The sequence below is a fragment of the Sphaeramia orbicularis genome, chromosome 9, assembly GCF_902148855.1.
Source record: "Sphaeramia orbicularis chromosome 9, fSphaOr1.1, whole genome shotgun sequence".
In the NCBI taxonomy this organism is placed as follows: domain Eukaryota; kingdom Metazoa; phylum Chordata; class Actinopteri; order Kurtiformes; family Apogonidae; genus Sphaeramia; species Sphaeramia orbicularis.
This window is the reverse complement of record NC_043965.1, coordinates 27,645,748-27,673,662: the sequence shown is the minus strand read 5'-3', so window position 1 is coordinate 27,673,662 and position 27,915 is coordinate 27,645,748. Positions and strand designations below refer to the sequence as shown.

Genomic DNA, 27,915 nt, shown 5'->3' with positions numbered 1-27,915 from the left:
TTTGTTGAAAAAGTCTTGTATTCTTCATTTTTCTCTGTTTCTGATATTATGACAATTAAATTCAATCTGAGCTTTTATGAACATCTACATGATCACTGAATTAAATATGGGAAAATGCCTTTTGAAGAAACGCAAAAGACAGAGGATGATATTATAATATAAATTATAATAAATCAGTTAAGAAAGGTTAAATAAGGAGTAAAATTCCTTTGAAAACCGCTACAAAATTAGCACTGGGTTTTTATGGGTTAACTTAGATGCTCATGAAAACTCAGGTAATTGAAATGTTATTATCAAAACAAAGAAAACTGAAGAAAAAGGGAATTTTTCAGCAAATGTATCAATAACTGAAAGTGAAAACAAGTGTCTCCATCCACTTTCATGGATCAAACTCCATGGGTTTTACTGGTGAATCAACGTTGTAGAAGATGATGGTGTTTCTCGTTCACTAGGGACCCGCTAAACATCCAAAAAGGTCATATCTGAGGACCATGAAAAGATGACAAACCACATTTTACACAGTTATTTACATGTATTGATAGGTTTGATGGATCAGAAGTTATTAAACATTTACCAGCTTTTAAAGCCTGGATAACAACAGTGATGGATACCTTTCATGTAGAGAGAATTAGAATCGCACTTAACAATAAACTGGGAGAATTTGAAAACATTTGGAAACCGGTGATGTCATATACAGAAGGGCCGGACAGTTAAAATTCACTATATAAGCATTAGTCCACAGCGTAGCACTACACCGATCTATCTCAGTGGCTCTGGGGATGGGAAGGGGGGATGGGAAGGGGGGTTGGGGTTGTGGGGGTGGGTGAGATGTTAAATTATGTGTGTGGGGGCTTTTTTTGTTGTTCTTTCCTTCCTCTTTTCTCACTCTATCAATGCTGTTTTCTTGTCTTTTTTGTTTCTGAATGTGCGTCTGTTATGTTGATATCAAAAACTAGCATAACGTACCAATCAGGGGATCTCAAATCTGTACTATGAAAAAGCTTCACAATAAAAATATCTGAAACACAGAAGTTATTATATGTTTTATATTGGTAGATGGTTTTGGTCACCAAGTGGTTGTTTGGGTCTTTTTGGGTTAAGTAGGAAATGAAATATAGGAAAACACATGATTTACATTGAAAAATGCAAAATACAGAGGATAATATTTTAATAAATGGTGGTAAATTACTCAATAAAGGCTAAATAGAGAGAAAAATTCATTTGGGAACTGCCACAAAATTAGTACTGGGTCTTTATGGGTTAGAATAGTGCAAGAGTCAAAACCAGGTATCTTCCCATATTTAATTTACTGATCATGCAGATGTTCTTAAAAGCTTAGATTAAAGTTAATTGTCATAATATCAGAAACAGGGAAAAATTAAGAAAACCTGACTTTTTCAACAAAATGTATCATTTATCATAATTTTAAAAATTTATCATTTATCATCAATTTATCATAAACCAGGTGTCTCCATCCACTGTCATTGATCCAGCTCCATGGGTTTTACTGGTGAATCAATGTTGTAGAAGATGACGGCGTTTCCACATTCACTACAGACCCTCTGAACGTCCAAGTGGGTCATATCTGATGTTCATGAAAAGACGACAAACTACATTTTACACCAATTATTTACATGTATTGATAGGTTTAATGGATCAGAAGTTATTAAACATTGTACATGATTTTGGTCGCCAGTGGTTGTTTGGGTCTTTATGGGTTAAATAGGAAATGAAATACAGGAAAATACATGATTTACAGTGAAAAATGCAAAATACAAAGGATCATATTATAATAAATGGTGATAAATTACTTAAGAAAGGTTAAATAGAGAGAAAAATTCACTTGGGAACTGCTACAGAATTAGCACCGGGTTTTTATGGGTTAAAATAGTGCAAGAGTCACAATGACAAATGCATTTCTCGCCAGTACTTTCATCTTTTGATAGACGCAAATTGATGAGTTAGCCTTTGTTTCTTATTTTTTGTATTTGCACAACAGATATTAAACATTTTAGATCAGTAGATGATGTTGGTCGCTGGCAGCTGTTTGGGTCTTTGTGGGTTAAAGTCTCACTGAACTACACTTTCTTGTTCTTTCATATTTGGTTCTCACTGTGTCCAGACATGATGTAGAGTAGTAGAAATAAACAGACAAGCTGTGTACATTGATTTAGATTCCTTTAACTGATCTTAATACAACACATTATGGATCTTTAATATGAATTTCAAACATTGGCAATGAACTGTGCACTGTTTACTTATGTACAGCAATGATAAATAATTGCACCCGGCACCCACAAATGTGTTTGTTGATATTTCTTTCCCATCCAGTCCATTTGGATCTAATTAGGCAACATGTAAACAGCTCTTGTAATCGGGGGGAGACTCCAATGTAAACAGATGATTTATTGTTAATAATAAAAACAGAGCAGAGTATTAAACTAGAGGGGATAGTGATCAACAGTCTGCATCAACTGTCCCCTGTACGTAAGATTCATTATATTTTAATTCTCATTTTCCACTCAGTAGATACAAAGAGTAGTGGAAATTATTTACATATGTTCGAGGATTAGTGAAAAACGCTTCAAAACAACTGTTGTGTTTGTTTATTACCCTTTGAGAAGGGTTCCGGTCATTCTCTGCATGCAGACAAAACACTTTTGCACAATACCCAAATGTGTCATATTTTGCGGTCTTTGAAGCGTCATTGTGGGAATCTGTCTGAGGGTTATATGTCACATGGTAACAATAACAATACCAACATGCTGTGCCAGAGGTAGATGGCAAAATAGGATTCTCTCTGGTCACCTCTAGAAACCACTGGAAATGATATAAGTTCCCTGCATAATGAGACATTTCATAAGGGACGATAATTCATTTAAGCCTGTGATTATCAGCCGGGAAACCCAAATTGCTAGGCTCCCCCCCACAGGAGTCTGCAGACGTTTAATTTTCTGTCCTATTACCAACGTCCATGGTCTGATGTCCATGTCACTGATACTCTGGGGACAAAGACATGCATTACATCATCACACATTTATCTTTATCATTTATTAAGAAATCTCACTGAAGGTAAACATCACACATGAACAGAATAAACCACATTAGAACCTGGTAACAAAAATGACCTCAAGCCGGGACTTTGTAGATTTTACTGTCAAGCTTCATTTCCCCTGAGCTTTGTTGGCATGAATGTTAATGTTGCATTTTTGTGAATGCTAAATTACATATTTCTTTTTTTTTTTTTTTTTTTTTTTTTTTTAGCAAACATGCTTTTTTCTCATTTTTCACGGTTGAGTCATTTGTCTTTGGACTTGCATTAACATTTATACACACATTGTATGTCTATCAACTGATGGATTAATGAACAGTTAGAATACAGAGACTTGCAGGGATAATTTTTTACTTTGTTTAATATACTGTTACCTGTGGGAATGTTCTGGAAGGCAGTATATTTAGGTATTAATACAGCAATATGTCAACAGGTACCAGTAAACCCACTTTTATGTCTGTTAGGGAAGGCCCCTGCTTTGTAAAAGAAAATGAGGATGTGACCCAGTCAGTTTTAATGCTACCAAGGAAAGCCATAATGGTCAAATGGGTTTAGAAGACCCCCCTTCCATTCTTATGTGGATCACTGATGTCAGAAGTTGTGATACTAGTAAAACTAGAACACCATATTAACAAAAGGACTCCTATTTTCCTACAGAAATGGAGGAAGCCCCTGGAATGTTTGGGAGTGAAGTATAATTTGGACTTAAAGACATAACATGATGGATATCTGTCATTTTTTGTTTTGTTTTTTTCTACTTGTCTTCCTTTTCACTTGGATTGTAAAGAATTAATATTCTTGACTCACATACTTACGAGTTGTATTTTATCATACAATATGAGTTATTGTTCAAACATAATGTACTACCTCGGTGTGCTATGTTGCACAAGCATATATTACATAAACCAGTCCTGTAGCATCTTTGGAATCTTAATTTTATCAACTTTTTTTTGCTTACTGTTTGTAAAGTTGTCTTAAAACTTGAAAAAGTAGACGTTTCAATAAATAAATAAATAAATAAATAAATAAATAAATACTGTTACCTATAAAGTTGGAATAAAATGTATTTACCTCTTCCTATGAAATGATTATGACAATGTGATTTACAGGGTGGGGAAGCAAAATTTACAATATTTTGAGGCAGGGATTGAAAGACAGTGTATGACCAATTAGTTTATTGAAAGTCATGAGAATTTATTTGCCACAAGAAAATTTACATAATAGAAAATGTTTTTATTCTATGTGTCCTCCTTCTTTCTCAATAACTGCCTTCACACGCTTCCTGAAACTTGCGCAAGTGTTCCTCAAATATTCAGGTGACAACTTCTCCCATTCTTCTTTAATAGTATCTTCCAGACTTTCTCGTAATAGTTTTGCTCATAGTCATTCTCTTCTTTCCATTATAAACAGTCTTTATGGACACTCCAACTATTTTTGAAATCTCCTTTGGTGTGACGAGTGCATTCAGCAAATCACACACTCTTTGACGTTTGCTTTCCTGATTACTCATATGGGCAAAAGTTTCTGAAAAGGTATGGATAATAGTGTTAGGTATGATTATGACATCAATATATGTTTGGTTTCAAAACAATTGACGTAGTGCCTGCTGAGAAAAAACAACTAAATGTTCATTGTAAATTTTGCTTCCCCACCCTGTATTCTTGATAAAAATGTAACTGGGACTCAGTATGTAATCACTGCACCTGCTCAAAGGTGATAACTGATGTGTGTAAATAGGAATAAAAACAGGAACGTGTCTGAAAACAAAATTATTCTAACTTTTCCACCCAATAACATAGACTAGTAGTTTTTATTTCATTCCAACAAATATTAACCTCAATTAACCCTGAACTTTCTGAGAGCTGATGCTGAAATAGGATCAAAACAATGACCAAAATGAGCAGAGACCCCGAACAGTGTACCGGGACCAGCAGAAAGGCCTCCCAGACCAGGTCAGGCCACCCGGGTACAGCACAACAAGTGTAATGAGAAACACATGGCCTCAAAAATGACGGCCATCTTGTGCAAGTTGTATGAAAGACAGAAAAGCAGATATGCACTCTCATTAAAACCTTTAACTCATCTGCTGTGGTATAAGAGAACTACTCTGGTACATCACAAAGTCTGTTCAGTGCAGTTAAAACTCTATCTGTACCTCTGTGTTCTGTGTTTTACCTCCATCTAGTGGTGAAACTAAATCTCTTTACTCAGAGACACAACCTGTTGCCAACCACACACTTCTTACATTATAATAACAGGTACACATGTATATAGCAGAAATACATGTGTACAGACTGTTTTGGATGTATAAAAAAATGTGTGTGTGTGTGTGTGTGGGGGGGGGGGGGTTGCAATAACTCTTGTGTACCAGTAACTGCACACAGGACCTTATATGTTTATTAATTAACATAATGCTTTAAGAATTCACTGATGCTTAAAATTCTGCATGTAGAGCAAAGAAAAAAAACACATGTGACACACACTCCATGACAGATTATACCCATTAGTAGCAAATTAACCAAAGAGCTGATGAGCAGGCACTTCTCTGTAACCACCACAAGAGGGCTGTGTGTCACTGTAACCCACTGGGAAGGGCCAACCAGGTGTGTGTTTCTCAAGGTCAGGATTGCAAGTCACACTGATTATTATTTCACATAAATAATTTGGTTATGTAGTGCAAGACTAATTGAAATGAAAGACTATTCAATGCAGAGAGATCTGATGGAAATGTATTAAAGAGGTATGACACTGGAGTTCAGGAAGACTCCAGAGTAAATAATAAATAAGTGTGAAACTGTTCATATCAGAGGTGGTAATTAGTTTGAGTTTACAGAAAAATCTGCTATAGTTCGTGGCTTTGTTTCTTAATTTCACATTGGCTGATACTAAAGATGCTGTTAGAGGCAGAAGAAGAGATCATTAATAATAAACCCCTCGGCCCCCTACCACCACCGACACACACATACACAACCCACAGTGTTTCAGAGCCAGGAAGAGGGGCTGGTGTGTCTCCGGCTGCAGTGGTTGCACCATTTGCTCAAATGCCGGCACACATACCGCTTGTGTGTGCATCTGAGAGTGTGCAGACTCACACTAACACAGCAACCATCTCTGAACTCATCCATGAGAAAAGGATCTGAGCTGTGGAGGAGCTGAGCAAGCCGCACACAAACACACACACACACACACGCTCATATACACACACTGAACGCCTGAGCCCCCATTGGTCGGCGTCTCTCCACCCCACCGCGGGAGTCTCTGAGGGGTCTGCTGCAGTACTCTGCTCCAGGGGCCTGGAAACGCTGGAGTGAGCCTTTTTTTTTTTTTCTTACTTCTATTTTTGGGCTGGATATCAGAGGACCACAGCCTCCCTCATTTTCCACCGTTTTCCAACATACTGGTTCCCAGTGTAGACCGCCTGCACAGCTTCAATGTCTCTGCAGATGCAGTGCAAACAGCAATAAGGCCTGTGGCTCAGAGAGGCAATATGATACTACTGAGACAACAAGAATCTGTGCAATAAGCTAGTGAGGAAGGACGCATAAATCGTGCCTCCACTGCAGGGCCCAGGGGCAGCAACCCAGTGCTCAGCCAGCCATGTAGACTCCAGCCACAGCAAAAAGAATTTGGAAAAGGCCCTTCCTGCCGCCCATCCCCCAGTATGAGAAGACATGATTTAACCAGTCTCCTCCCAAGTCAGCAAGGAATCTATGACCGCAGTTATGTTGTTTTAAGTCAAACATAAAGGTCATGTGTGAGGTTCAGATGTCCATTGGAATAAAACAGACTGAAGGAGCCGTTTGTGCAGTTTATCAATAAACAACAACAAAGGGGACCCTACATTGTCTCTGACTTACAATAAGGTTGTGATGTCAGGGAAAACATCAGGAACATCTTGGATTTCAACCAAGTTTTTAAAGAGGACAATCCAATCACACAGTCTCACATCACTTGCCACAAATGCTATTTAGAGCTCCCTCTACTTATCAGTGGGGTGTTGCACCTGAGGGAAAACACTGTGAAGTGAAGCCACAAAATAATAAGTGAGATGTTTGTTCTGTTAGTAATTAATAAACACAGGTATCATTAGATTACGGGTCAAAAGCAGCATCATAATTATATATAACTTTGCATAATGAAAATAATGACTTGATTAAAGCATGGCTGCAAGAAAATGTGTCTAAAATATGTTGATTTTCAATCCTAAAATAATAAATGTTATAATAACAAAGAAATAACACACACTCTGAGTCTGCAGACACAACCTGTAAAGGATCAATCAGTCTCATCAGGGAAAGCACTTCAACCTCAGTTCAGGAGCAAAACACAAGAGTATCTGCCCACATTCATAAAATAGAGGGAGGTCCCTAATTCCACAATAGCCTATAGGGCTTCAGATTCATGTAGGAACCTGTCAGAGGGAAGAAGCATGTTTATGAATGAACAAGCTGCTTCTCTGCCCGAGTTCAGTGTAGTCTGTTTGGGAAACGGATGAACAGGGAGTCCTGTGTGTTGTGGAAACATACATGACTGCATTTGAATCCTGCTGTGTGCGTCTTTACGCATTTCCTTATTTTGGATGCATACTTCAGCCTTAATAAACTTCATCACAACACAGTATTAGGGCAAAAGTGACAGTTTTGATGGGTTTGTGTGCAGTAGTGAAAGTTGTAAAGTTTTCCCACTCCTTAGTAACAGTCTGAACAGATGATTGACGGGATATGGTTTTGATGAGGTGAACACTTTTCAATTTACGCAGTGGTTTTCTTTCTCTCCCCGGCCTCAGAGATGGGTATCCGGCTTATTGATAGTGGTGAATGCCAGCGGGCATTAGAACAGCGAGCGGCCATCTGCCAGCCTAGCGAACTAGCAACCCCACCAGCTGCAGTCGCAAAACGCCCTACAAAGCAGGACATGCATGCAGCTTCTGACGTCTGCGGCCACACTGCGCTACAAAGCCCAGAAAAAGCAGGAGCGGAAACAATGAGACTCGGGCTTCTAGACGCCGCATAGGTTCAGGACCAGCAAGTTCTGGACAAGAGGCTGCCCAAGTGCACATCAGCTCATTTCGGATGACCGGTTTGTGCGATTATTTTTCCACGGTGAAAAAATATACATAAAACACTCATGCAGGGGCACTTTAATACCCCGACATGGCGACGGCAAGAAAAGGGAGAGAGCTTTTTACTATTTTGGAAACTAGCGCGGACACAGAAAGTAGCACGGTGTGCGATAGTCAAGAGGCTCCGCTTAATCTTTCAGCCGATGTGAAGTGGTTTGAGATTCCGTACAGAAAGCCAGACTCGGACGAGGAAGACGAAGTGCGGGAGGAGGAGGACGGTGAGGGGGAGAATGGGCTGAGCAGCGGCAGCGGCAGCAGCACAGCAGCCGCGGCGGAGCCTGCAGACGCGGCCAGCTTCATCACAGGAGGAGGCTGCAACATTATTCTGGTGACTGGTAGTAATGGGATCAAACACGACGAGGAGGAGTACGCAGAGGAGTGTTTTTACTCTACCTCCACTAACTGCTCTGATAACACCTCAAACGATTCGGATATTGATTTCTCCGATTTGGAGGAGGAGGAGCGCAGGAGTTTTTTCAGCCTTGAAGATGACTTGGACGATGACTGCTCTTCTGCAGACTTCTGGGGAGAACCTGACCAGGTCATATCTATCGAACCATTCTCCGCTGTCAGCGGCCCTCAGCATTCGCTGGGGGACGATGCTGACACCCGTGACTATTTCCGGATACTCTTCCCAGATTCTCTTTTTGAACACATGGTAGAACAAACAAACAATTACGCCCTCTATCGGCAAAGACGGAGTGGAAAGTCAGACCCCCACTGGCACCCCACTGATGTCAGAGAGATGAAAGCCTATGTAGGTCTGAACATTCTTATGGGCATCAACCAGCTTCCAGACACTGGCATGTACTGGGCCAGTGATATATTCATAGGCAACGCAGGCTTTAAAAAAACTATGACAGCCAGGCGCTTTGAGAAACTCACCCAGTATCTGCAGCTGTGTGACCGGGAGTCTGAGCCTGTGAGGGGGGAGAGGGGTTACGACGGCCTCTTTAAGATCAGGCCTCTCCTCGATGTGGTGGAGAACACCATGTGGGACGCGTACATGCCCAACCGCTGTTTGACCATAGACAAGTGTGCCATTGTGGTGAAGGGACGTTTCTCCCCTGCCCAGTACATGCCCTCCAAGCCCCTGAGGAAGGGGCTGACGGTGTGGATGCTGTGTGACTCTAGATCAGGCTACTGTCATCGGACCAAGATGTTTGTAGGCAAGCCCAGCGAGGACGAGGCAGCGGCTTTTCTGGGCTACAGGGTGGTGACCTCCCTGGTGCGAGGCCTAGAGGGTCAGTACCATCACGTCTTCATGGACAGCTTCTTCACCTCAGTGCCCCTCCTCCAGAGGCTGCTGAGAGACGGACTGTACGCCTGTGGACCCACCCACGCGGGCCGCAAAGGTTACCCCGAAGTCTTACGGCCTAGAAACATCGGCAAGCTGGCCCAGGGAGAGTTCTATCAGTGCCAGCGTGGTAACCTAGTTGCTACGGTAACAAGGGATATCAAGATGGTTAGCTGTCTATCCACCAATTCCGCACCGGGAATTGTGGGTATCAGCCCAGGACGACAGCAGCGTGAGACAGATGGGGAAGGTGAGAGCGACAGCATGGATGGCTCCAGCTTGTCTTTCGGCGTCCCGCGACCCTTGCCCTTGCTGCTCTATCAGGAGAACATGAGGGGCGTGGATCTGTGCGACCAGCTGAGAGAGTGTTACCAAGTGGGAAGGCCGTGTAAGAAATGGTGGCGCTACTTCCTGTGGTTCTACGTCAATTTGTGCATCGTCAACGCCTACATCATCCTGAGGGAGAGCAGAGGTGGGACACCACCTGCAGGGTTCAATGGGAAGCAGTTCACCCAGCGCCACTTTCGGGTGCGCCTGGCTCAGCAGCTGATTGGAGACTACCAAGGGGCGAGGGGCATGGAGCGGGCGGCGCGCAAGAGACACGCAGACTCACCCATAGAGTACGGACACCGCCTGGAGCGCATGTCAGAGCGCTCACGACGCTGTAGGAACTGCACCAATAAGGGACTGCGACATGAAAGTGTGTTTGGCTGCAAGATATGCAATGTCCACCTATGCAGGGGAGGGTGCTTCTCGGAGTTTCATAAATAAAACTGAACTGGTTTTTGTTTTTATATCCTTTGTGTAATCAAACAACTTGTGTCAAGGGTTTTTTAAACAGTTAAAACATTTGTTATTCCAAAGGTTACCACTACAAGTGCACAATATAGTCACACACTTTATTAGAGCTAGCTTTAGGATAGAAGTATTATTGCACGTTTAACTAGAGAAAATACAAGAGGAAAGCTGTAGATTATTTGAATTAGTATAGAATGTTTTGGCAGATTGCCTTCTGTAACACTGACAGGATTGCCTTGTCACTTGTCACTTTTTTTCTATGTTTAAAGTATGATAAGGATTTTATATGAAAATGAAGAAATCAAACTTTTCTGCACTTACATTAAATCAGAAAATGTTTACTATGGGAAGTTTATCTCTCTCCTTTTCCAAAATAAATAATTATAATGAACCTAATTGAATCACTTCTTTTTAATGTTGTAACCCTGCTGTAGTTCATACAGAAGAACATGAGTGTGCATTTCTACTGGTTGGGGATAGGTTTGGCTTTGGTTGCTGCTGCTCCTTCATACACATGAAAATCTGTGTCTCTGGGCCTTCAAGGGGACACAGCTTGGAGCAATTAGAGAGTTGAAAAAGCCCCTCAGTACTCTCCAGCCAACGGACCCAGTGATGCCATTTCTTTCTCCAACCACACTACAGACACATAGCCATCTGTGGCCCTATTACACTGGGTCCAAACCCAGAAAGTGGTACTTGTCACTGACATGATTAGAAAATGGAAGAAAGATGACAGAAAGAAGTATAAAAGTAGTATCATCTTTATGAATGATTGGTTATCCCATAGAGTGAGGGTGTTTATTAGAATAATATAAACCAGCATTTACACATTTACAGTAAAATGATGTGTTAGAATAGAACTGTTCTAACAATATGAATTCAATTTAGAGGTATTCTTGGATTGTGTTAATCATAATGTAACATGTATTTTCGCAGAAGATTATCTGCTTATCTCTGTCATCAGGCAAGCAAGCAAAACACTGCATGTCGGCAAAGATAGACTGCCTGAGCAGGTCAGACTCTGCGTCTCCTGTGTCTTCCTTCTGAGGTCTCTCTCTCCTCAGGCTCTTCTGTGCCATCCTACACATTCGCTCTCACCCTCCCTTCCTCTTCACTCGGCTCTCTCGCTCTCCCTCAGCCGTTCCCCAGCTGGGAGAGGGTTAGTCAACTGGACGCCCATCCCGCTGATCTGCGGGAGCCCCATGGGGAGTTACCATGGCAACCGTGGCAGATGAAGACAGGGAGTCGCCAGCAGGCCCGCATGGTTGTCATGGTACTCGCTCTGGCTACAAGGGTGGGAGGTACCAGAGGCCACACCTCCATACCCCGTATCCAAAATCAGGCAAGGCTGTGGTGTGTGTGTGTGTGCATGTGTGCGTGTGTGTGTGTATGTGTGTAGGTGTGCGTGTGTGTGTATGTGTGTGTGTGTGCAGGGAGCTGGCTGCCTGCACACTGTACATGAAGCCAGGCTGGTTACCAGGCAGGCTCTGCTACAACAGAGCCAAGACCAGAACTGCTGCCAAATATGAACCACAGTGCTGCTCTAGAGACGTCATCATGCAGGTGTAGGACTCAGGGTGTACAAATCTGTCATTTCTTGTTCTGCATCTTTCCAAACCATACATAAGCTTTCTATCCCATCTTGTCGAGGAACATGAGCAACACTGCTGCTTTGCAGATATATTTTCATGTGGGTGTAGGAGGCAAGGATTAGCTTAATCTGTCCAGTGTAGTGCGCTACATAAAACCATACTTCAAGCTTTAATTCTATTCATTATACTCCATTTAGACGCTGTTCTATCCATTTTCCCACTATTTGCTGAGCTGCGTTCAAAGCTGTCAGTTTTTTTACTCCATATAGTCATTATACTGTCAAAGTTATTACCACGACTTACAGCATTTATTAAATTAAATTAAAACATGTTTGAGACTTTTCTGACATTGTATTTGAATTAGACTTTATGTGTGTTTGATTAAATATTAATACAGATTGGGCACACTGACGAGGCTGATGACAACAACTCAGTGACAGCAGAAATGAGCTGAAATAGGAGTTTAATTTTTCAGTTCCCACAGTAACAGCACAGAGGACATGTACACCAGACCAGTGGAATCTGAAACCTTACTCTTCCTTTTCTATTATTAATGTTAAGAAAAGAACATGTCACTTTTCTTCTCTGTTTTGTGGCTTGAACATGAAATCGTGAGGTTCTATTTGTGCTGAGTCAGAACCGAACAGTCTGTCGTTGTCTTTCTAGTTGTCGGTCGGTGTCTCTCTGGTAGGTGGGTGTGCTGTAAGTGGTGTCACAATAGCCAGACCTAATGTTTCCAGGATGGATCCCAACCATAAAATGCTCAGCTCTCAACATGTTCCCCCTCCTGGGCAGGGAAAGATCTCTGAGTCTGTCAAGAACATAGGCCTGGTTTCACTTAAGAACCGCTGGTTGGGTAACACATGTACTGTTAGAATTATGAATGTGCCTTTGTTCAGTTCTTTCCTCTGTTGCAAAATGAGTCTGAAGACAAAGATGAGTGTGAGAAGCCCTTAACATCCAACTCCTTCTGATCAGTGATTCATTGTATCTTCGCTGCGTTGTAATAGCGCTACAACTCATATTCTCTGCCTCTGTGAGGTGGCAAAAAAACACTCACTATTTCTGATACCTCTTATATGTCTTACTTAACAGGTTCATCCTCAGATAATAATTCTACTTTTTATGTAGTGTCACATGATAAGGCCGATATTGATTTTTCAACCCATGAGCAACTGTCAACCACTTAGAGAGTATTGTTAGAGACATCTGATGGATATCTTTTTTATTTATTTTTAATTTAATTTTTTTTTTTTTATATATAAATCTGTTAAGAAGTTACTCAGTTAACATTTAATGGTGAAAACAGAGCCATCACAACAGGACCAGACATTATCTTTAGTACAGAAAAGCTTATTTAATGTAAAACGATGGACTATTCAACATGATATCATGAAATCGCGTAAATATGCATACCACTTTTAATTGGTGTGTTACCTGTACACATTATAAGCTTTCCATGTGTATGTTCACGCCATGTCAAATATCATGCAACACGCAAAAGGACAAAAATGCGTACGTATAGCACACCAAATGCCATAAGACTTGATGTGACATACAACGTGATTTCATGAGATCAGTCTCCAATTATTTGTGTTTTTCTAGCATTTAATGGTGATAACAGAGCCATCGCAACAGGACCAGACATTTTCTCTAGTACAGAAAAGCTTATTTAAAGTAAAACAATGAACTGTTCAACATAATATCATGAAATCACACAAATATACACATCACTTTTAATCGGCATTAATTGGTGTGTTATCTGTACGCATTATAAGCTTTCAATGTGTATGTTCATGCCACATCAAATACTATGCACTGAGGGTTAGGGTCAGGGTTAGGGTTATGTGAGCTGGAGATCTTGGCGCAAATTGACACATGACCAAATGGCCTTGAATAACACACAAAAGGACAAAAATGCGTACGTATAGCACACCAAATGCCATAAGAACTGGCGTGACATACAATGTGATTTCATGAGATTAGTTTCCAACTATTTGTGTTTTTCTAGTGTTTAATGGTGATAACAGAGCCATCACAACAGGACCAGACATTTTCTTCAGTGCAGAAAAGCTTATTTAATGTAAAACAATGAACTATTCAACGTAATATCATGATATCGCGTAAATATACACGCCACTTTTAATTGGCGTGTTATGTGTACGTATTATTAGCTTTCCACATGTATGTTCACGCCCTGAGGGTTAGGGTTAAGGTTAGGGTTATGTGAACCGGTGATCTCAGCGTAAATTGACATGCAACCAAATAGCATTGAATAACACGCAAAAGGACAAAAATGCATATGTATAGCACACCAAATGCCATAAGAAGTGACATGTCATACAACACAATTTCGTGAGCATTATTAGCTTTCCACATGTATGTTCACGCCCTGAGGGTCAGGGTTATGTGAACCGGAGATCTTGGCGTAAATTGACATGTGACCAAATGGCGATGAATAACATGCAAAAGGACAAAAATGCATACGTATAACACACCAAATGCCATCAGAACTCATCATAACCTTTTTTTAAACTCAGAGATATATTGAGGACGAAACCTCATTAACAATATAGCTGAGACAGAACAAGACATTTGAAACATCCAGTGAACATATCAGACATACTGAAAAGTAAAAGTGACAAAGACGAATTAAAAACAGTGAACTCTACTTAAAAACAGGAGCAGCTGGAGGTAAAACAAGATGGAATTATGATTTAAAACACAAAATATTCGAAACATACAATGCCATATTAGAAGTACCAGAAAGTAAAAGTGATAAAAATGAACTAAAAACAAAGATATCTGGCGAACTGGTATGACATACAACGCGATTTCATGAAATCAGTCTCAAACTATTTGTGTTTTTCTAGATTAATATTGAATCAACAGACTATTTTGTTGAATTTAGACCATCTCAAAAAAAGCATAGACTTAAATGAATGGACATGATTGTTCTTGTTTTGTTGTTTTGTTTTTGTTTTTTTTTTATTTCACATATTTTTCTTAGTCACACTCCATGTCATGCAACTTGCAGACCACGGCCTTTTGAAGTTTTTAACCAGGAAGATTTCTGAACCAGATGGATCTCTTTGGTTTTTGTTGATGTGGTTTTGGTGAACCCAAGAGAATGACCAGGGGGAGTTTGATTTCTGGGTCTCTTCCCAAAGGCACGTCGAGGGTGACCTAAAATCAGAGAGAGAGAACTTTAAGTAGAGTTCGATGCGTGTGCTTGTGTGGCATTTACAGGTGAAAGCCTGAATGGTTAAATAAGCTGCTCCTGGGCTGTAATGTGACACGTTTTACATATCGTCTCATCCGTGGGTGGACATGCCATGTGGGCCGTCCACTTTAACCCCTCCCCTCTCACTGTTTGACCCCCTCAGCCACTGAGTGGTGCTGTTGCCCTTATGGATAATATTCTCTATGCTTAAGTCTTAAATATCCCAAAAAAAAAAGCTTCACCACAACTTTTCCTCAATTTATCAATAAAAATGTAACCAGGGATGTGAACATTTAACATGGATGGAACTGTTTTTGTGGTAACTTCTTAATCAATTGTATCTACAGTCAACCTTTCCAAAGTGATGTATCACATTTATTATATTATTATCCTATTATTTTGTGTTTGTCAGTGAAAATTAGGTATTTTTTCTACATTTGATCCACTGATTATGTAGATGTTCATAAAACCTCAGAGGAAATTCAAACATAATTACATCAAAACAGAGAAAATTGAAAAAAAAAAAGTGATTTACGGCAGCTAAATATAACACTAACTTGATGTAAAATAAGTGCCTTCATCTACTACATTTGTCAAACTATAAGGGTTTTAATGGTGAATCAATGTTGCAGGAGATCACGGTGTTTCCACATACACTATGGAGTCTCTGAAAAACTGAGAATCTGGATTTTGTCTGGATTATTTATATGTATTGATAGGATTAGTAGTAATATTTTAGATCAGTATGACACACAACACACACACATACTCCCCCCTCCCCACTCCAAACTTTGTCTGCCCTTGAACTCTGTTTTTTCGCCCTGTCCCCCAAATCCTACCAAATCCACTGAAAAAGTTCCAGCATGTGTCCACGTGTAATGTGTGAAAACTGTATGATGTCTTACGTATGTGCTTGTGTTATCCTCTCTGTTCCTCACTGCAAATTTCAAAGAAAGGGTTCTGTGGCAATTCTGATTCTGATTCTGTTTTCAGATGCCAGTGGTTGTTTGGGTTTTTAAAATGAAAGTGAATAGTTGTGAATGACTGTTCTATTTACCTTGATTCTATACTCCAGATTCATCATGGAGCAGTTCAAGAAGGTTGGGGGAAGCTGTGGAGGAATACTTAGAACCCTTGTTGTAAACTGAATGGTCTCAGGTGGAACAGGGTCTCCCGTCCCAAACAGAATGTCATTTTTGTGAACTATCTTCTTCGACTTGGCGACAAAAGTCTGCTTTTCACACAGGTAGAACTTAGGGGTGACTGTCTGGGCTGATTCGTTGGTTATTTCTACAGAAACTCCCAGGGCCTCATCTGTTTATGAAGAATAATAACAACAATAATAATAATAATAATAATAATAATAGATAGATAGATAGATAGATAGATAGATAGATAGATAGATAGATAGATAGATAGATAGATAGATAGATAGATAGATAGATAGATAGATAGATAGATAGATAGATAGATAGATAGATAGATAGATAGATAATCATCATCATAATAACAACAACAACAACAATAATAATAATAATAATAATAATAATAATAATAATAATAATAATAATAATAATAAAGATTAATCACACAAAATATCTCAGTTCGTCTTAGATGAGATGTGTTTACCTTGCTTGAGTCCCATTTTCTCTGTGGTAACGTTCATAGTCACCTTTCCAAAGCCAAGGAATGAAATTCTGGTCGCTTGTTGCTGTTCCTGTAAAATTAAAATATAAAGTTTCACTCAAGTTCATCTCTAAACACCTCTATGAGTAGATATTAACTGTATAGTAAATTATCATCATTTAAATACCCATTTCAAACCTTTAGTCCGATGATCATCATTTCTGATTTAGAAGCAAAAGGAAACTCAGACTTGGTCAGAAAAGGGAACTCGGTCTTTGTTTTGTGAATGAGCCAGATTGACTGGGTCAACTGTGCTCGCAAACTATATGTAACGCTGCCCCATTTTCCCTTATAGGATGAAGGCATATCTCTGTAATATAAACATAATGTCATTTTTACTTTAATTCACAAACTCAATGTAAAATATTATAATAAACAAAAACACTCACTTATTTGGAATCGAAAAGGTGAATGGAAACACATTTCTTCCAGGTCCAATTATTTCTGAACCTTAAAGAAGAAAACATGAGTTAAATATTTATTAACTATTTTTACAGAACATAATATTATATTTTTATGATACAAACCATCTCCTTTGTTTTTATCCTGTAGAATTATATGTTCAAAATAGAAGTACTTCTTCTTGTCGGTGTGGACCACTGTGGATTGTCCATCTTTTTCACACCATGTTACCTTGGCTTTTCCTTTAGCTCTGACAAAAAAACACTGAACCTTGGTCTCCTTTGTCGTCACCACAATGACCTGTCCAGAGAGGGTGTCCCCCGGAGAGAAGGTGCCTCGCTCATTCACCTTGCTGTGCTCCACAAAGAGATGTTTCACAGTCATTCTAAAGCTCTTAACTTGCTGTTAAAAGCACACATCGGATACCACTTCAACCGCATCAGAAGGATAAATTCCCCAAATTCCCCAAAGGGATGGTATGGGACGATTTGCAGAAATAGGGCCTGTTGTTGGTGAAGAAGTCTGCAGAGAAGGCTGACATATTTACCGACTTCTCTGGGACCTGTATCTGTGTCGCACAGGGTCATTTGATCAAGCCTGTAGGTGTCACTTTCACATAGGTAATTCTAGACAGCATCCTTTCAGGCTAAATTAGGATATAACAAATAGAGTCTGACATTATGGACACACGAAGACAAAAGAATAGCATTATCTATACACATTTATTCAGTCACTCTACAACTAGTGCTATTTTAAGATAATCACACCGTACTGCAGTACATGAGAATAATACATGTTTAATTATTTCACAAGTATAAACATCCTCAATTTTCTGAATTTTTCTCATTTTTTAATCCACTCAGAAGATGTATTTGGCATGAGGGGAACGTCCCATGGCATGCACATCATTTAGATAAATACATGTTTATCAGTAGGGGAGACCGGGGATGGTTTGAACAAGGGGGTGGTTATAATAGCATCACTTTCACCAATAAGGGATGACATTAGTGTCATGTGATCAATTTCATGTGTACCCACTCCCTCCCTGACCATGCATGTGGATTTGCATGCCTGTGGAAAGAAATGTGTGAGTTTTAAAGCCAAAAAAAAAAAAAAAAAAAATCAGGTAAGTAACTAATCTTTTGGACCACGTTTATATTTTGATTAGCACTGACACTGTTGAAGTTTGAATTAGGAAACTTACATTAGATTGAAGAGTAGGCTCTAAGCTAAAATATGAGTCATTTCATCAACACTCATTTTAAACCATCATGCTAGTACAGCTAGCTAAACAATGGCTGGCAGGGGTAGGGAGGCTCACAACACCTTCCCAAAAAAATGTTACAACCATCAACCATCAACCACCAGAAAGACATTAATTATATTAAAATCATGCATTAAAATTAACATTAAAATTAAAATAGAGTAAAGCAAGACATTAAAATTAAAGAAAGTTCATTTAATAGATAAGATTGAAAATAGTTTATTCATAAGCACATGAAAAGAGGAAGGTTTTAACCTGGATTTCAAAATGTTCACATTTGGGGCTGATCTCAGGTCAGTTGGTAGTTTGTTCCAGTTGTGTGCAGCATAAGAGCTAAAAACTGCTTCACCATGTTTAGTTTAAACTCTGGACTGGACTGTGTTACCTGAGTCAGAAATTAACAATGGCGCTTCATTTATCCCTGAAACAACACTTCATTTGCTTTAAACAACCAAGCGTATTTTCATGTGCACACACAAACAAAAACAGCTTCTACATTTGAATTTGCCACAGAACCAGAAAATGACCTTCTTTCTAAGGTCAACAAACAGAGTCTGCTTCGTATCCGTCACCACCAAACTCTCTTTCTCTCTCTCTTTGAGTTTCTTCCTGCAGCCTCTTGGCCCCCGTCCCAACAGGATCTGATAGAAAAACAATAGGTAACTGGGCCACAGGATTTCTGTTCATGGCCACGTTCAGAACAACCTGACAAGACAAAGCATGCATGTAGGATGTAATTTATAGCAGCGTGTAATCAGAATGACAAAAAACCAGAAACAATAGCATTTAGAGCGTTTGATAAACATGGCTGAGCTTCACCTGGAGTGTGTGTTCCAGATTTAGGATGGAACGGCTGAAGATGGTCAGGGGAAAGACTGAGGGATGAATAGGACTGTGTGTTTACATATGCAGGTTCTGCCTTCTATGACAGGATTTGTATTTTACAGACCTTTCTCTGTCTTTGTGCATTGACAGGTTACATTTGGAAGTTACTGGGTTGAACTGTTGATTAATTCAGATCTGATTTTAACCCATAAAGACCCAGAGCTACTTTTGTGGCAGATCCCAAAGGATTTTTTTCTCTTTTTTTACCTTTTCTTAAGTGATTTATCACAATTTATTCTAATAATATTGTTAGTATTTTGCATTCTTAAGTGAAAATCAGGTATTTTCTATATTTAATTTACCGATCATGATTGATATCCATAAAAGCTCAAATTAAAGTTGAGGATAATAATATTAAAAACAGAGAAATTGGAGGAAAATGTGACTTTTTCAGTAAAATAAATCATTGATTGAACATAAAAACAAGTGTCTACAACTACTTTCGTTGATCCAACTCCATGGGTTTTACTGGTGAATCAATGTTGTAGAAAATGACGGTGTTTCCACGTTCACTACAGAGCCTCTGACCATACAAATGGGTCATATCTGATGACTGTGAAAAGATGACAAACTGTATTTTACACAAATTATTGACATGTATTGATAGGATTAGTGGATCAAAAGTTATTTAACTTTTTAAAGCAGTAAATTATTTTGGTCACCAGTGGGTGTTTGGGTCTTTATGGGATAAGATGATCTGTCAAAAAAAAGTACTTAAAATACTTGTAGGATCTATATATTAATGGTAGTAATGTTGTCTGAACTTGTATTATGGCACTTTTCTCCACATTCTTTTTTATTTTTTTTTTATTTTTTTTTTTAGTTCAGACATTCAGTGCTACATGTCCAGATTGTTAGATTCTGCTCACTTCTTGTTTGCTGGGGATTCTGTGAAATGCAACAAGAGTCATATTAATACATTATTATACTGTATCAGCGGGTTATTAAAATGATCTATTCAGATCGAGTAATGAGTTAATTTCAGTCAGAGGAAGCTATTGTATTTCTATTTTTACCCAAACAGAACATACTTGTGCTGAAAAAAAAAGTAAGTGTAACATTTATAGTCTAGTAAAAGTGATAATGAAGTATAATTTCTAGAACGTACTCATGGTATAAGAGTAAAGCATAATCCAGTGTTTTTCAACCTTGGGGTCGGGACCCCACTTGGGGTTGCCTGGAATTCAACTGGGGTCGCCTGAAATTTCTAGTAGTTGATAAAAAATTAAAAGTTACTAACTAATATTAATACTAATAAAATGTCTCTGTTTTGAATGTCTGGGGTCACCTGAAATTTCTAATAATTTATTTTTAAAAAATTTAAAATTAAAACTTAATAATAAAAATTTACATTATATAGTCTAAATGTTGTCTAAAATTAAAGTTTATTTGCAACATAGTACAGCAAACTATTACATAATAAAAAACAATTCAATTTTAGCCAAAAAAAAAAAGTCTCTGTTTTGAATGTCTGGGGTTGCCAGAAATTTGTGATGTTAAAATGGTGTCACGAGCCAAAAAAAGGTTGGGAACCACTGGCATAATCCATTGACAAAGAAAACTGTTATGTCACATAAATGAATGAATGAATGAATGAATGTTTTAATTTGGACATATAAAAACACACAATACAACCACCAACAAACGCAAATACCCAAAGCCAATTTTCAACATAAGACAAAAAAAAAGAGAAATGTATACTGTTATACACAGATATTACTATTTATTATTATAAAAAAATTCTTAATAAACTTCCATTGCTATTGATGCATCTGAAAATGAAAAACATCTGACAAGCATATTTAATTCCACCCCTTTCTACAGCAAAAACAAAAAAACAAACTATTGCAATACTCTCAAACATTACTTTTACTTTTCACTTGCACCCGTGGAGATGCCAAAAGATTAATGTGTGATTGCCCAAGTCATTAGGGGTGGGTGGAATTGCCATTTATTTATTTGTTGTTGTTGTTGTTGTTGTTGTTGTTGTTGTTTTTCACAACTGAAAAATAAAAATAGCTCCAGTCAAGAGCATGCAGCATATTTTGTAAATAAATGTACGAAGAAGAAAGTATAGATATGTGTAGCAAAATGTAAAAAATAAATACTCAAGTTAGTAAAGCAACAGAGTATTTGTGCATATTTTAGCTTTTAATGTATAAACCAGGCATATATAATATCATAAAGAAGTGGAAAACTTTGAATGACAGGTGTAAGGGGATGACGCAAGTTGTTTTACATCATTAATGTCTTATCATTACATTATAATCAAGGTTTATGGCCGTCACACACTCTGCTTTCGCAATATTTGCCATAACATGCAGTACATTCAGTCAGGTGAAGGAGGTGAATGATGTGATGGAATAATGGGGAGTTAAATAAGATATCATAAATATAACAGAGCTTTGATGCCAGATATTCAAGTATTTTGTTTATCTAACCTTCAAAGAGCTAAACAGCAGCTGGTGACCAAAAGCATTTACTGATCTAAAATTTCAGAGCCACTAATTCTACCGACACATTTAAATAATTCAGGTAAAATGTTGTTTCTCAGCTTTCCATTGTCATCAGATATGATCCATGTGGATGTTGAGAGGCTCCGTAGTGAACATGGAATCACAATCATCTTCTGCAACATTGAGTCACCAGTAAAACCCATGGAGTTAAACAAATGACAGCGGTTGTTAATTGTTATTTTGCTCAGCTAATGATGTATTTAGCAGAAAAGGTCACATGTTTCTTTGTTTAGATATAATAATCTTTGAATTTACTCTGACCTTTTATGAACATCTAAGAAGAATACCTTATTTTCACTCAAAAATGCAAAATGAAAAGAATAATACTACAATAAATGACTTATGTTGACAGAAATTCATTTGGTAGTTGCCACAAAATACTTCTTTAATATAGTTACTTCAACCATTTCACAATTTAATGTCAATGCAATATGTTTAATGGCAAAACTGTCAAGTGAACAACATTGTAAAACTATCATCACTTTAACACTTCAATATAAAACAATACGACATACAACAATTTAAAAAAACAAGTTGTGAAGACATTTTTGGCCTAATGTGTTTTCTTTTTTGGCAAAACAAGTTACACATTTATTTACATAGTTTAACTCTTTAAAACCTGACGTGTCACCACTGATATGTATTTTGGATGGCTGTAACTCTTTCACTTTTTGTGCAATTGGAAAAATTCCAATGATTTCTGAAACCTGAGATGTTGCACATTATAGGCTTTATTGGGTCATTACGGTAATTTCACTCACACCTGTACTAGAAGTAGGAGAAGAAGCCATTTTAGCAGAATTATAGTATGCAGTTAATTGTAAATGACTGCTAGAGTTTGAAAGTTCTAAGTGCTTTGAAAAAATGGGCAAAAGGACTCACTCACAACATGTTTTCTAACCTTTTCATAGTCAAAATACAAAAAAAAAAAGTCCAGATGAACCATTATAGGCTTAGGGTTTAAAGGGTTAAATAGTTTGAATAATGGGTGGACGGTTAATATTCTCTGAAGAATCAAATGTGAGGGTTTATCTGTCTTTCCTTGTTCTGATGCAGGTGTTTACATCTAAGCTCCATATTTCTAAAATTTGTTGTAGGATGGGTAATCTGCACACGCTCCATAAGGAGGAGGGGACTCTGAATGTGGGGGTGCAGGTGGTGGGTATGCCATTGCGCTCCAGCCTGGTTGCTGTACGTATCCAAAAGCTCCAAATTCTTCAGAAGCAGGTTTTTTTCTCATGTCTGGATCCTGAAAGACAGGTAGGACCACGACTGGGAACTTGATCTCTGGGTCTGTAGCCATCTTGATATCCAGGTAGAGCTGTTATAGAAAAGAAAAAAAAAGAAAAAAAAAAGTTGATAAAATGGAACGTTTTTACACTCAAAGTCATGCCTTTAAGTTGGGAGCTGGGTCTTATGACATTGCTTTGTCACTAGAGGTCCTTTCAGGCTTATTTTTGCAGCACAAAATGAGGGCAAGTTGTCCCGCTGTTTTACCTTGAACTGATTTTTCAGTTACTTTAAAAGAGTATTGTAACAAAATAAAAGTTAATAAACCATAGAAACATATAAAACCTACAGCAGGGTGTCAAAGGGGTGGACCGGACCAGTGAAATTATAAGATAATAACCTTTTAATAATGTCAACTTTAAACTTTTCTTTTTATTTTATCTTTCTTTTTTTTTTTTTAAGTAAAATTACAGGATGAAAATGTTTGCATTTACAAACTGTCCTTTAAAAAATATGAATAACTTGAAAAACCTGAAATTTTTTAAGAAAAATATTATCACAATGTTTTGTCTCAGCTTATCATTTACACATGTGCATTACAAATTACAGATCACAGTGGATCTACAAAGACACAAAACATTTAATAACAGACATAATATTGTCAAAATTACATTTATTTCTCTAGATAAATTTCAGGTTGTTCATATTATGCCGGTTATTGACATTTTTTGTGAAAAGAGTTTGTAAATGTAAACAATTTCATGTAATTTTACTTTTTCTTCTTTTTTTTAATAAATCTTTTTTATTGGATTTTCATACACACACGGTAATATCTAACATGTACAATATTTCCAAGTGTTCTAGTTGAAGGTAATAGATAGTTGTCTTTATACAATGTATTTTGAGAGCAACAATTTTAATCTAACCATAAATGGCTTCTATAAATGAACTATAATAAGCCATTATCCCTTCCCACCCACCATTGAAAGAAAAGACAGAATAAAACAAAACACTGACATAGAACACAAATGACCACTGCTGAATTTGCAATAAAATAAATGAGATTAAGGTAGGTAATTAAAACAAACAAGGGGATAATAATTTTACTTTTTCACACCAAAACAAAGACAAAAATTTGGAGTTGTCATTACTGATAGTTTATTATTTCATTATTTTATTGATCAAAGCCACTTGAGATTGAATTGGTCTGAATGTGGCCCCAGAACTAAAATGATTTTGACTCCACTGACTGTTAATATCTTCAATGACAAAAAAAATATGGTAAATAGTTTATATGGATGTTTTGTGTTGTAAAAATGTAAATAAATAAATAAAAAGTATGTGAACAAAGCAAAGGAAACTGAATCAATTTAATTATTAGTTTGTAAAAAGAGGGTGGAGTCTATAAGTTATACTTCTTCCCACTCCTTTTTGAGCACCGAAAATTTTGTTCTGTGTTATCTGATGATTTTATGCCCTCAAAATACTTAACTAACTAATGTGATTTTTTTCAATTCACACATTGGACCCTTTGGCGGCCCATGGGCCATATGTTTGACATCCACATCAGTATAAATAAAATAAAGAGAATACGAACCAAACAACTCATCTTAGAACTGTAAGTGGTTTATTATTACCTTTAGTCTGTACTCCAGCTTGATGATGGCACAGTTCAAGATGGAGGGAGGTAATTCTGGAGGTATACTGATCACCTTCTTCACAGTCTGGTGGCTACCGGAAGCCACAGGATCACACTTGTCCTTCAGGATTGTATTTGTGTAAAGCCTCCTGCGGCCCTGGGCAAGGAAACTCTTCTTCTCGTACAGTACGAACTTGGGCTTCACTGAACGAGACGAGTTGTTCTTGATGTCGGCTGTGACTTCGAACGCCTCACCTGTAGAACAGAAGAATGATCATGTCACTGCTAATCCACTGCAAATCCACTCTATCAATGATAACAATATGTGGTTTTTTTTTGCCTCAAAACTAGTCTGACAACCGGGAAGCAAACAGACAAGAGTTTCAGATTATTATCAAGAACAGGTTATTATGTGTGTGACTAAGAGAAGAAAGAAGCAGGGAATCATGAACTCAACTAGAATGGAGTTTTCACTGAAATAAATGAGATTAATTATTCCTCTAGTTAACCCATAAAGACTCAAACATCCACCACTGACCAAAAGCATCTACTGATCTAAACTGTTTAATACCTGCTGATCCACTAATCCTATTATACATGTAAATAACTGGTGTAAAATGCAGTTTGTCATCTTTTCATGGTTATCAGAAATGACCCATTTAGACGTTCAGAGGCTGCGTAGTTACCATGGAAACACTGTCATCTTCTGCAACATTGATTCACCAGTAAAACCCATGGAGTTGGATCAATGACAGTGGATGGAGACACTTGGATTATGTTCAGTTAATGATAGATCTTACTGAAGAAGTCACTTTTTCCTCACTTTTCTCTGTTTTTGATACAATAACCCTTAACTTTAACCTGAGCTTTTATGAACAATTATGTAATCCGTAAATTAAATACTGAAAAATCCCGGATTTTCACTGGAAAAATGCGAAACATGGAGGATTATTTTTATAATAAATTGTAATACATTGTTCTTAATTGTACAGCTTTTTATGTCTTTTTATTCTATTCTTGAACTTCATTTTTTTATTTTGGTTTTATTTATTCTTCTGTACAGCACTGGGTTGTTGTTGTTTTTTTGTACAGTTGTTTTATGTCTTTTAGTCTATTCCTGTATTTCATTCTATTTTTTTTTTTTTTTTTTTTTCTTCTGTACAGCATTTGGGTCCACTGTGGTTGTTTTAAAGTGCTTTACAAATAAAGTTGGATTGGATTGGATTGGATAAATGGTGTTGAATCAGTTAAGAAATGTTAAATATAGAGAAAATATTATTTGGAAACTGCCACAAAAGTAGCACTGGGTCTTTATGGGTTAATTTTTATATTTGATGGTAAAACTTGAACTGAGGTATATCTAGAATTATACTAAACTACAATACAAAACATCAAACCTCTTAGAATATAACAGCTATATCACCATTTTACTCAAAATAGAAAGGTTTGATCTGCATATTAAACACTATTAAGGGAAATGAAGACATCCCCTTTAGCCATTCAATTGTTTGCTGAATGTATTAGTTAATCTCTCACACCCGTTTACGACCTATTTTTAACCTCATTTTCCTGTCACAATCTGCACCAGTCATCTTGTTACACAGATCACAGATGTTTTCCGGCTTAAAAGGTACACACAGCTCATATGACACTCTGACAATGGCCAGGTGCAGTAAAAATGGGCTTATGTCACATGTTTTATAGATGAATTTTTCATCTGGAATCATCCAGTAGATTAGCTAATATTTGTGAAGCAGTGACGGATGTAAAAACAGAAGAGTGGATTAAAACTTAAAGTTACAAAGCACTGAGTGTACCGTTTGATATTTACGATCAAAATCTATTGCTCTTGAAAATAAAGGAGAAAACCATTTGCATCTGTGGTCAAAGTGAACGGAAACACATCTGGAAGAGTAGAAATTAAGAATGCATACTATTAAACAGATACTATTAACCTTGGTAGTATCCCATTCGCCTGGTGTGAAAATCAATCGCAATCGTCCCAGATCCAAAAGCACTGACCGTCTTATCCTTAGAACCAAACTGAGGTTCCTAGAGACAAAAAAATATGGTCAGACAAGTGTCTCCTCCACTTATGTAACATTTTGCCATATTTTGCAGTTAAATACTTGCAGTTTGTTAATAGAAATGTCTCACCATGAGTCCGGGTGTGTCCATATCAGCTTTGGACACAAATGTAAAGTGTGTTTTGGCTTTTTGTGTCAACCTCATGGACTGTTTCAGCTCCGCCTTTATTTTATGGACAATTTTTCCAATGCTGGCCTTAAAAGTTGATGGCATTTTCCTGGAAACACAACAAAATAAAATGTTATAGCTGTGAAGAGAAGTAAACATCAGCCTAAGATGAGTTACGTCATATAGATCAACACCTGTCAGGAATCTTGAAGGAAAAAGGAAAAACATGTCTTCCTCTGCCAATAACTTCAGTACCTAGGAAAGAACACCATATCAGTAATATAACATTTTACTTCATGCTCCCATATATTCACATTTATCTACAAATAACTATGTTTAAAATATCCAAATATGAATTTATTCACTATTACCATCTTGTCTTGTTTCTCTCAAGATGTGCTGTTTGACATCATAGTAGTTTTCTTTAGATCTGTACACGACATGTACGTGTTGCCCATGCTGCTCATGCCAACACACATTAGCTCTTCCTTTTGCAATGAAAACTAGCGACTGGACTTTAATCTCCTTTGAAACCTCCACGATGATTCTTCCATTGATAGTATCTCCATTTGTAAAGATGTTCCTGCTGTTGATGGAGTCATATTCAATAGAGAAATTCTTGATGGTCATCTTCCAAATTAAAATGAATACAGAAGATAAATTGTAAAACCAAAAAGGAACCACGGCTTTGTGAATGTTGCCTGTGAATGCAAATGCTTTTATGAAAACATAGACAGAAATGCTGTTAAACCTGTTTTTCTTGCATCACCTGAGCCCAGAGGCGTAACAGCGTTCCCAGCTGGGAGAGTACTACAGTGACCTGGTGGGTGGAGACTACACCTGCCTCATCTTACATGTGATCATCACATGATCGGTTTCCACAGTGTGTCACATGCCATGTTCTCCAGTGACGTCATACAAATTTCCATACAGATAAACAGACACAGATAAACTTTATTGATCCAAAGGGCAAAATTTACTAAAACCCTTAAGCCTATTGGTAATGAAGGTTT

At 37.8% G+C, this 27,915-nt stretch overlaps 2 protein-coding genes across 2 annotated transcripts; both read right to left on the bottom strand.

The window, feature by feature from the left end:
- Positions 1-14,918: 14,918 nt before the first annotated feature.
- LOC115426204 (arrestin domain-containing protein 3-like) lies at positions 14,919-17,565 on the bottom strand. The gene is made up of 6 exons (XM_030144211.1): positions 17,298-17,565; positions 17,160-17,220; positions 16,909-17,080; positions 16,714-16,801; positions 16,142-16,398; positions 14,919-15,047 (listed from the first exon to the last, which is right to left on the bottom strand). The coding sequence occupies exons 1-6, from the start codon at positions 17,554-17,556 to the stop codon at positions 14,919-14,921; spliced, it is 966 nt and encodes a 321-aa protein (XP_030000071.1). The 5' UTR covers positions 17,557-17,565.
- A 5,130-nt stretch (positions 17,566-22,695) lies between these two features.
- LOC115425804 (arrestin domain-containing protein 3-like) lies at positions 22,696-27,628 on the bottom strand. Its single transcript, XM_030143561.1, has 6 exons — positions 27,274-27,628; positions 27,097-27,157; positions 26,864-27,011; positions 26,662-26,758; positions 24,705-24,961; positions 22,696-23,158 (listed from the first exon to the last, which is right to left on the bottom strand). The coding sequence occupies exons 1-6, from the start codon at positions 27,530-27,532 to the stop codon at positions 22,919-22,921; spliced, it is 1,062 nt and encodes a 353-aa protein (XP_029999421.1). The 5' UTR covers positions 27,533-27,628; the 3' UTR covers positions 22,696-22,918.
- Positions 27,629-27,915: the final 287 nt, after the last annotated feature.